Source organism: Ipomoea triloba, chromosome 3, assembly GCF_003576645.1.
Source record: "Ipomoea triloba cultivar NCNSP0323 chromosome 3, ASM357664v1".
Taxonomy (NCBI): Eukaryota; Viridiplantae; Streptophyta; class Magnoliopsida; order Solanales; family Convolvulaceae; genus Ipomoea; species Ipomoea triloba.
In genome coordinates, this window is record NC_044918.1 from 27,114,973 (window position 1) to 27,128,189 (window position 13,217).

General features: G+C 34.8%; 1 protein-coding gene across 1 annotated transcript; it reads left to right on the top strand.

Annotated features, from left to right (window-relative positions):
• The first annotated feature begins 2,909 nt into the window (after window positions 1-2,909).
• On the top strand, window positions 2,910-11,358 carry LOC116014040 (ammonium transporter 3 member 2-like). Its single transcript, XM_031254027.1, has 4 exons — window positions 2,910-3,338; window positions 3,787-4,029; window positions 9,967-10,252; window positions 10,640-11,358. The coding sequence occupies exons 1-4, from the start codon at window positions 2,928-2,930 to the stop codon at window positions 11,164-11,166; spliced, it is 1,467 nt and encodes a 488-aa protein (XP_031109887.1). The 5' UTR covers window positions 2,910-2,927; the 3' UTR covers window positions 11,167-11,358.
• The last annotated feature ends 1,859 nt before the right edge of the window (window positions 11,359-13,217 follow it).

The following is a 13,217-nucleotide window of genomic DNA, read 5'->3' on the forward strand; positions in this document are numbered from 1 at the left end:
TATTTTTCTAGCATTAAGGTTAGGTAATCCTTAGAAGATCAAGTTTTATTTTTGTTTTTGTTTTATTTGCACTAACCCATAACCAAGTTGTTTCCAAGTGTTTTGTTTGGTGTTTGTTGATAGGTGTCCCTCTTGGTTTATGCACACAAGGTCAAAGGGAAGAGTGAACTTGCTTCCCCTTAACCAAAATCTCTTGAGGGACATAAGGAAGGAAAATAGGGTGTTGCTCGGTTGGCTCAAGGAATTTGAGAATTTTGAGATAGAGATGGAAACCGGAGATACGAGCAACCCGGGGCAAATCTCCCCGAATGGAACAAGCACACAACAAAGCCCAAGGCAAGGGGAGCACCACTAAGAAAACCAAGGAGGGCAACAAAATGTTCCTCAAGTGCCGGTACCTCCCATTCAAATACCGTACCGCAATACATGGCGAATCCGAACATGAACCCCTACTTTGGAGGTGGAATGGGGATGCCACAAGCACAATTTCCTTACTTTCAAGGTGGCATACCCCAAGGTTATGGGCAAGATCAACAACAAGCTCCTCAACAACAAGGGCAAGGGGTTGGGATGCAACATCTCTTAAACCAAATGAATCCCAATCTTTTGCAACAATTTGCTCAAAATTTTCCCCAAGGAGTTCCCCCGATGTTTCAACAAGGTGTACAACAACCGATGGCGGCCCACTTAGCCCCGGAATTTGAGAACTCTTTGTGTGTCAGTTCTGTTTCTGTGGGTTTCCATTTCTCTTCTATTTGCTTCAATGCGTGGCTGTAGTTTGCGTTGGAAGTCCTTTCCCCATTTCCAGATTGCTACACCACAAAATTCAAACCTTGCACATAGGTCCATTCCTTTATAGAGAGTTTCCAGCTGTTGTTGACAATTTCTTTGCACTACTCCTCCTTGAACCAACAATTCTTGAATCAGAATCTTCTTCTTCTCCTACTTCAAATTGTAAGGCGCGGCTAGATTGCTAGTGGGAGATGATCGCTCGCTGGGGCCTCAAACGAGTGAGCCCTAACTTGAATTGTTTTTGGTGGGGAAATGAGCGTAGAGGTAGAAAAGGCATCCAGTGGAAAGTTTGGCAAAGCTTGTGTCCTCCTAAAAAATGGGGAGGGTTAAGATTCCAAAACTTATGAGAGTTCAATGTGGCAATGCTCACTAAATAGGCATGGAAACTGATTCAAAAGCCGACATCCCTTGTTGCAAAAGTTTATACAGGGTGTTTGGTTGGGAGGAGGGAATTAGGGGGGAAAAGAATTGTAATTCGGTGGAATTGCAATTCAATGAATAAAGTATGAATTGGAATTACAGTGTTTGGTATGCAGAAATAGGAGTACATGGAATTGAAAGGTAAGAAGCGACAAAATAACTAAAATACCCTTATGTTGTGGTAGATGTTGTAGTAATAGTAGTAATAGTAGTAATAGTAGTAGTAGTAGTAGTAACAATAATAATAATAATAATAATAATAATAATAATAATAATAATTCTTTCAAAAAATATTGATAATAATAATAATAAGTATAATAATAATAATTCATTCAAAAATAATAATAATAATAATAATAATAATAATAATAATTCTTTCAAAATAATAATAATAATAATAATTCTTTCAAAATAAAATAATAATAATAATAATAATAATAATAATTCTTTCAAATTATAAATAAAAAAAAAAGACAAAGAGTATGGGAGGAGGGGCAAAATTGTCTTTACACCAACAAATTGCCCCTCCTCTCCACCGAATTACAATTCATGGGGGTACCCCATGAATTGCAATTCAACATTTGGAGGGAATTGCAATTCCCTCCAAACACTATAATTTGGAAATTGACTGAATTACAATTCAATGAATTGCAATTCCCGCCAAACTACATCTAACCAAACAGGCCTTAAAGAAAGATACTTCTCGAACTCTTATTTCTTTATTTGATGCTAGAATGGGTTGACCCATCTTTTACTCGTGGATTTATTTTTATGACTGAATGCATACAATGGTTTTCCCACCCTTCTTCGTTTCTTTGTAATGCTCTCATTTTTTATCTTAATTAATTTTATGTTTGCTTCAAAAAATGTGAAATAAAAATATAAAACAGAGGAGCTAGCGAGACAAAAAGAATTGTTTTACATTACATGTACTCTTAATTCTTATTTCCTTATTCTTATGGTAAATTATTGTGTGGACTACCGTTCAAAACAGTGTCGCTAAATTTTATGAGTTAAAATAATGTACATTATGAGTTAGAATAATGTACATTATGTGTTTGAATAATTTACATTATATGTGTTAGAATAATGAAACTTCTGGGATAAGATAATGTACATTACGTGTTAGAATAATGTACAGTATGAATTATAATAATGAAACTTCTGTGATAGATATGTACATTATGTGTTAAAATAATGTACATTATGAGTTATAAATATGTATATTGAATCGTGGTTCACATAATGTAATAATGTACAGTATGAATTATAATAATGAAACTTATGTGATAGATATGTACATTATATGTTAAAATAATGTACATTATGAGTTATAAATATGTATATTGAATCGTGGTTCACGTAGTTTTGTGGATCACGATCACTGTTCACAAATAACTATTACATTTTTAGTTACTGGTGTGGTAAATATTGATAAGAGTCCTTAATAAAAGTGTGGTCATCAAGATTTTAAGTAAGTAAAAGTTGGGAGTAAAGAATATAATGAATCCACATAATATTTTCAAAAAAAAAAAAAAAAAAAACTATGAAAAAGTCTCCTCTAGTGGCCAGACTGCTAGAGTCAAAGTCTTCCCATCTTCTCCATGTTCCCTAGCTAAATACAATGCAACCACCAGCCCGTCCGATATATTAACTACTCCACTTGTGAATTGGAAAACTAGAAATTTGCATTTTGCGGTTGTAGCTTAGTAATCATGGCAGCGGCGGCGGTGGTGCCACTGGCATACCAGAACAACACATCGACGTCGCCGGAGTGGTTGAACAAAGGAGACAACGCATGGCAGATGATCTCCGCAACCTTGGTTGGGCTCCAGAGCGTCCCCGGCCTAGTCATCCTCTACGGAAGCATTGTGAAGAAAAAATGGGCCGTCAACTCCGCCTTCATGGCGCTCTACGCCTTCGCCGCCGTCATCATCTGCTGGGTCACCTGGGCATATAAGATGTCCTTTGGCGAGAAGCTCCTCCCGTTCTGGGGCAGAGCCGGCCCGGCTCTCGGCCAGAAGTTCCTCATCAAGCAGGCGGCGCTTCCCGCCACCGTCCACTATTTCAGCAACGGCGACCTTGAGACCGCCGAGGCCACGCCGCTCTACCCCATGGCATCCATGGTAAGTACCTGCCTGCCACAATCAATTTATTCTATTCTATTTTACTACAAATCATCTTCTTTTATTTTATACAATTCACTTTTAGTCTTTTTTTATTAAAACATCCTCATTTGGTCATAGTATTATTGTGGCATGATCAATTTTGGTCCTCCATCAACAAAATCGTTTAAATATCGTTAAATATAAAGACATTTCAATCTTTTCTATACAAAGTATGTTAAACCACTATATTTTTTATGTTTAATTTTTGAAAACATTCATAATTGAAAATCGAAATGTCTTTTGTATTTAATAATATTTAAACTGATTTGTTGATAAAGAATAAAAAATTATCATGTCAAAATAATACTAAGACTAAAAATAAATGTTCTAATAAAAAAGGATTAAAAATGGAATACTATGACCAAGAAATGAATTAACTCTTATATATATACGTGGATGGGAATAGGTGTGGTTCCAGTGCGTGTTCGCAGCGATCACGCTGATACTCCTGGCGGGGTCGCTGCTGGGGAGGATGAACATAAAGGCGTGGATGATGTTTGTGCCGTTATGGCTAACCTTCTCCTACACGGTGGGGGCGTTCAGCCTGTGGGGCGGCGGCTTTCTCTTTCACTGGGGCGTTATTGACTATTCCGGCGGTTACGTCATCCATCTCTCTTCCGGCATAGCCGGCATCACAGCCGCTTACTGGGTAAGTACATTTTATTTGTTTTTTCCTTTTTATATTTCCGGCAAATATGCTCACACACTGTATTAAGTGGACTTTGACCAAATACTAGCTTTGTATTGGATCTTCCCGCCCACTTAATGGTTTTCCCCTGCGAATGCTCTAGCTTTATACAAACAAAACTAAATTCCGCAACATTTTTTGACTACTACTGGTTCGAAACTTCTAATTGGAGCAACTAGGTGGAATTTTGTGAAGTCCCAATCAAGCTAAGCTAAACAAATAATAATAATAATAATTTTTCAAAAAAATAATAATAGTGTAATACTTTTGGGAGAAACTTCAAAAGTATCTTACTCTCCCTTATATGTTATATAAAAAACAAACATTAAAAAACAAACATTTTATTTCTAGTTAGTATTACATTTTTCAGTATAAGTATTACATTTTCATATTGGTCCGACGCACCTCACAAATAAGGAGATAGAGATGGTATCAGAGGAGAGTTACTCTTAATTTTCTTAGTTGTATTTTAAAAAAAAAAATCTAATACCAAAAAAAATAAATAAAAAAATCTAATACCCACTGAAGTGCAATCATTTTACCTTGGAACAAGGTTCACTATATGCATTGTGGACCATGATCCAAATTATTATTCATAGCTAACATGTTAGTACCATTAGTTTATTTACCTACTGGCTACTGCTCATAATATGTAAACGATTGATAAATAAGTTGAAGGTAGACAATATGTTAACTATAATACATAATCTGGACCAAGGTCAATAATAATATAAGGCCCATAATAGATCCTGATCCACAATATAATTTGTGATAAAAGTGTTAATGAGATGTAGTTCAACATTAACCAGAGATCTTGGGTTAGAGCCTTGAAAAAATAATTACCTTAAAATCTACAAGGGAATGCTTCGTCATTCTCAAGATCTTACTCAACACGAATTGAATTAATTTTGGTGTGTAAGATTTTAGGGTATTTGACGGAAGAAATATGTGATCATATAAAAATAATAATCTAATTATGATATTTTTATTTGTTTGACTACTGGTTCGAAACTTCTAATTGGAGCAACCAGGTGGAATTTTGTGAAGTCGCAATCAAGCAAGCTAAGCTACACAAACAACAACAACAACAACAACAACAACAATAATAATAATAATAATAATAATAATAATAATGACAATGATTAAGTTGGGTAAATTGTTTATCGTATATCGACATAATTCAATATTAGGAAAATGGTCAAATAAGCACATAAACTTTACTCGAAAAGTCAATTGATCCCTAAATTTTTAAAATGTGCAATTAATTAAGTCAATAAACATGCTATTTTGATGCATTGAAACCCAAAATCCTATTAGTGACATGTAATAACAGGTCACTATATTCCAACAATAATCCAACCTATTCCAACGATGCTCGATCAAGAGTATTAACATCGGCCATCGGCGACTTTGAACAGTCATCGGTCGCTTACCTTCTCAACGTGAGAAGGTGACCATTGGGTTGCCTTTTCACGTTGAGAAGGCAACTGTGGTTGCGCGGTCACCTTCTCAAAAGACAGCCAATGGTTGCCATTGAAAGCGACCTAGATGTAGGGATGGCAATGGGTCGGGTGTGGGTCGGGGAGGGCTACATCCATCACCCGACCCACCTTTCATTTTCTTCACCCACCCCCACCCCAAACCCGCATTGGGTGGAATTTTTTAAAATCCATCCCCACCCCCACCGGGTGCAGGTGCCCACTACAGGTACCCACCACTTATCAACTTATTATTTTTTTCAAAAAATAATATCAAAATTACTTACACATAATTAAACAACAAAATTCATTAGTTATACTAAAATATAAAATAATAGAAATATTATAATATAATAAATAAATTGTTAATTTTTAAAAATAAATTTAGTAGTTTAGATATAAAAATAGTAAAAAGTTACCCAAAGTTAATGAAACTTTTATAATTATATATATACTAGTACTACTTATTTTACTATTATATATATGTATGCACACATGGTGGGTCGGGTGGGGTGCTAAGCGGGTTTTGTACATAAAACACGAATCCAACCCGATCCACCGCGGATTTCAATTTTTAAGACCCACCCCCGACCCACCACCCACTATCACCCAAAAAAACCCGATCCATGCGGGGTGGATTCGGGTGATTATCCGCGGGGCGGATTGAAATTGCCATCCCTACCTAGATGGTCACCTTCTCAACATGAAAAGGTGACCACAGTCGCCTTCTCTAGCGACCCAGATGGTCGCCTTCTCCATTACCGGAGAGGCCTTGCGACCGACAACCGTTCAGTCGTTGGTTGTAATTTTTTTTTTTTTAGCGATGGCGGTCAACGGCAATCGGCGTTGGTCAACAGGCGGCTTGTGGTGGACAACAATGTCATATTTATCATAAACGTGTTGGTTACTGGTAAATTAGGCTTATTTGATCAATTTTAATAAGTTGGAAAGTTTTTTTTTTTTGATAATATAAGTTGGAAAGTTTAATTACCCTTTTTAAAATTTTAGGGAGCTAATTACACTTTTGTGTAAAGTTGGAGGATTTATTTGACTATTTTTCCTTCAACTTTAATTTTTGGCAAAAAATTATGTGAGACCCGTGAGACAGGTCGAGTCAAAATGAAAATGTAATACTAATACTGAAAAGTGTAATACTAATTAGGAATAAAGTAGCTAGTACTTATAAGAGAAAGTGTAATACTTTTGAAGAAAATGTAATACTTTTAAATCAAAATGTAAAAGTATTACATTTTTTCTTCAAAAGTACTATATTACACTTTTCCTTATAAGTAGCAAATAATTTATCCCTGATTTGTATTACATTTTGCATTATAAGTATTACATTTTCATATTGGCACGATCCATCTCACAGATCTCATACGAGAGTCACTCTTAATTTTTTTTAGTTGTATCTTAAAAAAAATCTAATAACCATATATAGAAGTGCATTCGATTTACCATGGACAAGGGTTCACCATGCACATTGTGGACCTTGCTCCAAATTATTATTCACAACTAACATATTATGTACTTTCAATTTATTTACCTACTACTCATAATATATATGTGAACGGTCGATAAAAAAACTTAAAGGTAGACAATATGTTAACTATAATACATAATCTGGACCAAGGTCAACAATATAATGTACATGATAGACCTTGGTCCACAATATAATTTACGATAGAAGTGTGAATGAGATGTAGCATATCTATTTCAGCATTAACAAGATCAGAGGTCTTGATGAGTTAGAGTCTTAAAAATATTATTACCTTAAAATCCATGAGAGAATGCTTCGCCATCTTTGAGATTTTACTCGACACAAATTGGATTAATTTCGGTGTGTGGGAGAAGAAATATATGCTCAAATAAAAATAATGATATAATTATGTTATGGTTAAAATTTTAAAGGGTAATACTATTTTTTTTTTCAAATTCTTTGTACTAAATACTTTCTCAAATTAAATGTAAGCTATATAATTTTGGGATAAATATTTAGTGTAAATAATTTGAGAAATATAGCTTTGTTCTTTAAATTTAAGTATGTAAGTGACCAAATCAAATCATGACTAAATTATTAGTCTCGTATTCAATCATGACTTTTGTAGAGTTTTAATTTAAAATGATAGACTTTTGTAGAGTTTTAATTTAAAATGATAGATTTTTGTAAAGTCTCTCTAAATTTTCGTTAATTAACTTTATAAGAGTCTATCAAAGTAAATATTAAGATTAAATACTTTTTATTAATTTTTATAAATTTTTTAATTTTAAAAAGTCTACAAAAGTCATTAAAATTTTAAATTAGATACATCTTTACAAACTTTCAATAACACTAATTTTTATTATTTATAATTTTCTTTAAAATGTTTTAATATATAGTAAAATTCTTCATAAAACTCTCATTCGATATCTATTTCCTCTGCATCAACATTCTTAAATTCATTATTTTTATTCATAGTTATAGGATGTAATTACTTATACACTATTACATACTAAGCACTTACAAGAAAAACTTTTTCATATAAAAATTCAAAACAATATTGAATAAAAAATTTATAGTAACAAAATTGTTTAAATGTGATATTTAAAAATATACTTACTAGTTACATAAATTTTTATAAAAAATTAAAAATATAATTATTACGAGTAATAAAATAATTAAACTAAATATATTACTGCAAACAATCAGCAAAAGAATTGTTGTTCGCAACAGTAATTTAGGGCTACGAGCTAAGCACCTTGTTGCGATTCACTGCCTCAATTGTATGTTGGCAGCACCTAATTAGTTGAGATCACTAGTCAGTCATATATCATTTGGGACAATAAATAATAGATCAGTAAAAGCTAAAAGAGTAAATTCCACCAAAGTTCCTTCGACTTTAAGGCATTACCAATTTTAGTCCTCAAGTTACAAGTCTACCATAATAAGTCCTTCAACTTTTCTAAACTACCACTAATAGTCCTTTGAGTTTGAGATACTACCAACTTTGGTCCTCAACTTATAAAATTACTATAATATGTACTCCAACTTCTCTAAAACTACTACAAATATTCATCTTTTTTTTTTTTTAAATGAGTCCTAAAAAATTATATTATAATTAAAAACACACTTATTGTATCTAAATGTACATATTATGTATTTTGGATTATTTAGGTATTAGTATGATAGATTGAATATAATACCCAATACTATAAAACGTATTTTATATTTCAATCACAAATAATTTTTTTTTTCTTAAATTAAGCTATACGTATCATTTAAAATCAAATGCTATAGTTTATCAATTTATTTCCACAGTTATGAAATTACCCGATCGGTACAGTTGGGGTTGTTATGCCGTGGACACAGGTCCACCTTGCAAGGTGGACCTATGTCTACATTCACATACACTATACTCTACATTCACAATTTGTAAACTCCACATTCACACATTACAGGATTATATGTTTAGTAACTATATTACCATTGTTATGCATTACCATTGTTATGCATTCACACATTCAAAACTCTATATTCACATGTCCTATACTCCACATTCACAACTTGAGAACTCCACATTCACAACTTGAGGACTCCACATTCACACATTATAGTGCTACAAGTTGCTAGAACTTCTTAACTCTATTACAGATTCACACATGCATAACTCTACATTCACGATTTTTATACTCCATATTCACAATTTGAAACCTCCACATTCACAAATTTCTGGGCAACTCTACATTCACACAATCATAAATCTACATTCACGATTTCTATACTCTACATTCACACATTTTTGGACAACTCTATATTCAGCAATATGTTTACTAATTAAAAAAAAAAAAAAGACAAAAACAACGTAGTTTTGGACCTAGGTCCACAGCATAATTTGCCGTACAGTTGGGTCATACTTATGAAACTAAAAAAAAATCTGTAAAAAAAACGTGTAAGTGAATTTTTGTACACGTCTAAATGATCCAAAATACATAATATGTATATTTAGATACAATAAGTGTGTTTTGAGCCAAAGACCTTGTGGTCAAGCGGCATCCGGTGTACACTTCCATGTGGAAAGGAGTGGGTTCGAGCCTCTCTTTGTGCTAATATTATCAACAAATCCTTCTAACCCAAACAGTCAATCCAATCAGCAAACTCAAAGAACTATTAGTGATAGTTTAGAGGGCCAGAATCTCAAACTCAAAGAACTATTAGTGATAATTTAAGTTGAGGACTAAAATTGATAATGCTTCAAATTAAAGGACCTTTGGTGGAATTTACTCAAACTAAAAGCATAGAAGGGATGTGCAGAGCAGAGGGTAGAGATTAAAGCAAGTTTATCCCAGAGCAGAGCATTGGCAATAAACTTGATCCTGTTTCCTTAATTATCAACTTTGGTTAACATATAAGTATTGAATGAAATTGTACGTTTGATGGTAGGTGGGGCCAAGATCGAAGAACGACAGGGAGAGGTTTCCACCAAACAACGTGCTGTTGATGTTGGCCGGTGCAGGGCTGCTATGGATGGGGTGGGCCGGCTTCAACGGCGGCGACCCTTACAGTGCAAACATCGACTCCTCCATGGCTGTCCTCAACACCAACATCTGCGCCGCCACCAGCCTCCTTGTCTGGACTTGTCTCGACGTCATTTTCTTCAACAAGCCATCCGTCATCGGAGCCGTTCAGGGAATGATCACTGGCCTTGTTTGCATCACTCCTGGTGCAGGTATGTATTATTTGTTCAAAAAATAGCACATTTTAAGTGGTTAAATATGTGTCAGGTCAGAATGGATTGGATTTTTAGTAATGAAACAAAAAGATAATATACTGTATATTCAAAATGGATAATAGTTATGTGAGTATAAATATAATATGTGCAGTCCAACTATCAGCTTAGCCTTTTAGTTGAGATGAAGCATATGCTTTAATTTAGTATCAGAGCCATGCAACAGGTCGTGTGAGTATAAATATAATATGTGCAGTCCTACTCTTTGTCCTAAGTTGAAAAACTCCTAACATTAGTATTTTCTATTGCTTCACTTTGAAGTTTGAACCATGGAACAAGTGTAAATCAAGTTCAAACTAATAACGTAACTTACCTCAAATTAAACAGGTTTGGTACAAGGATGGGCAGCCATACTGATGGGAATTCTCTCTGGAAGCATACCCTGGTTCACGATGATGATCATCCACAAGCGATGGACCTTACTCCAAAAAATCGACGACACGCTGGGCGTGTTCCACACCCACGCCGTCGCCGGCCTACTGGGCGGCTGTCTCACAGGCCTATTTGCCGAGCCGGTTCTCTGCAATCTCTTCCTCCCGGTCACAAACTCGCGAGGCGGCTTCTACCGCGGCTCCGGCGGGGTCCAGTTCCTGAAACAAATAGTGGGCGGCGGTTTCGTCATCGGCTGGAACATCGTGGTCACCTCCATCATATGCGTGGTGATAAGTCTGATAATTCCCCTGAGGATGTCGGAAGAGCAACTGAAGATCGGAGACGACGCCGTCCACGGGGAGGAGGCGTATGCTTTGTGGGGTGACGGAGAGGTTTACGACGCGACCAGGCATGGATACTCGCCGGATTACGAGGCTACGCAATTCGGGAAGACTGCCATTGGGGCAACTCAAGTGGTGTGAAATTAAATTAAAATGCCTTCAAATTTACGGAAGCTGTATATATATAGTTATAGTTGTTTATGGATCGGACTATTATGATTAAGCTTGAATTCATCCCTGTTCAATTTGCATTAATATATGTAATTTTATTGTATTTCTGTTTTTCTTTTTCTAACTTATAATTCAAGAAATATTGTATCTTGTTTACTAAAATGTACTTACTTGTAACTGTTATTAATTAATTATAAGTTTAATACTTATTACAAGTTTTTGTGCTCCAAATTCCCAACTATTGATTGCATATAAATGTATGTTGAATATAAAATGATTATTGGATATTTTTAATTTCGGTCCATGAGTTTAAAAGTTTTCAATTTCAGTCCAAAATTATTCAAATTTTAATTTGTCTAGTTCAGCCCATAAATATTTAATTTTTGTCAATCAATCCATCATTCCAAAATTGTCTTTCCAAATTAATGCAAAAGGAGAAATTTCAATTTGAAAACTTGTAACCCTAACTTTATGAAGGAAGAACGAAGACGGAAGGGAAGAAGGAAGCGCCATTCATCAGTAGACTTTACACGAGTTTGTCGTTCTCCATCAACTCTCCCTGACAAGCCATTGGTATGGCTAATATAATACGTACATACTCTACGAGTGGTATTGGTAATGCGTTCATACTCTCCAACCAAGTAAGCCTTACCTTCTTAACAGTAGTTAAATACTTCAATTCCTTTGAAATTGGATTCGTTCTTAGATTGGTTGTCATTGTTCCCGTTTCGAGAGTATTTGTCGTGTGTGGAGTAAAATAACAATCAAGCAAATAGTAGTGGGCAGTTTGTATTTGGTGTGTACTTTATATATGTATATATGTTTGTCTCGAAAAAGTAGGATAAAAGTCTAGACGGGTTAATAGACTTTTATAAATAATTTGAAATAATTCGAACTTGATAGACGGTAGAGATTAAAACACTTGATAATTTTAACAGTGTCTTGTGCACAACGAAATGAATAAATATTTGTGTGGTGATTGAGTGGTCTGTATTTCACGTGCGAATGTGCATGCAAGGAGTAAATAAATGAAAGTAGTAAAGAACACAATAATATAATTATAGTGGTTTGAAATTGATGTAATCATTCTACTCCACTCTACTCCTATCTATAGGATGAATTCATATATCCACCACTCTTGTACAAGATACAATGAATTAGTGATCTAGTGTCTGGATCACGAAGTCAACACTAATCACGCCCACTTCAAGATCGCATGCCTTGATCACAAAGCCAGCACCAATCTCACAACCTTGGTGCTTTGATCACAAAGCCCACACTAAGAACAGGATTTCACAACTCTGTGCTACTATCCTCTATCTACCCACGGAAGAGACATCACTTGTTGTAAAAATAATATTTTATTATTTCTTCCAACTTGGAGACTTCTGGAGAATTTCTCAATGAGTACTGCTAATAAGTCTCTTATGTAGATGAAGAATGTGAGAAGGAATTTTGAAACTTTCTACTTGCCCTTTTTCTCTTGTGTAAATTCATAGTTGAAAAAATTGCTAACCACTCATCGGGCACTCGGGGGCGACTAGGCACGGATTAATCGGCGCCTTTCGTGTATTTTTTTATTTTATTTTTTATTTTTTAAAAATTTATCTAAATTTTTTAAATTTTTAAGACTTGAGAATTATAAACTATTTAATACGTTAATACTTAATACTAAAATATTAAATATTAATCTAAAGAACATTTAGAGTTTGAAAATGTTAGGGTTATTTCTCTCAAAATGATGTTTTTTTATAGTGAAATAGCCCATTTTAAAAAAAAGGGAACAATAGCTAATCGGCCGACTAGGCGACCTAGTCAGTGCCTAGGCGGCCTAGTCGGTCAGCGCCTAGGCGACGCTTAGGCGATGTAGTCGGCCCGCCTAGCCGGTCAACTGCCTAGACCACCAATTATGGTGATAAGCTAGGTGACCGGCCAGCGCCTAGCACCTATGTGCCGATTAATCGGTGCTTAGGCGGGATTTTTGGAACATATAAGTAATGCTCTTATAAGACTTGTAAAAC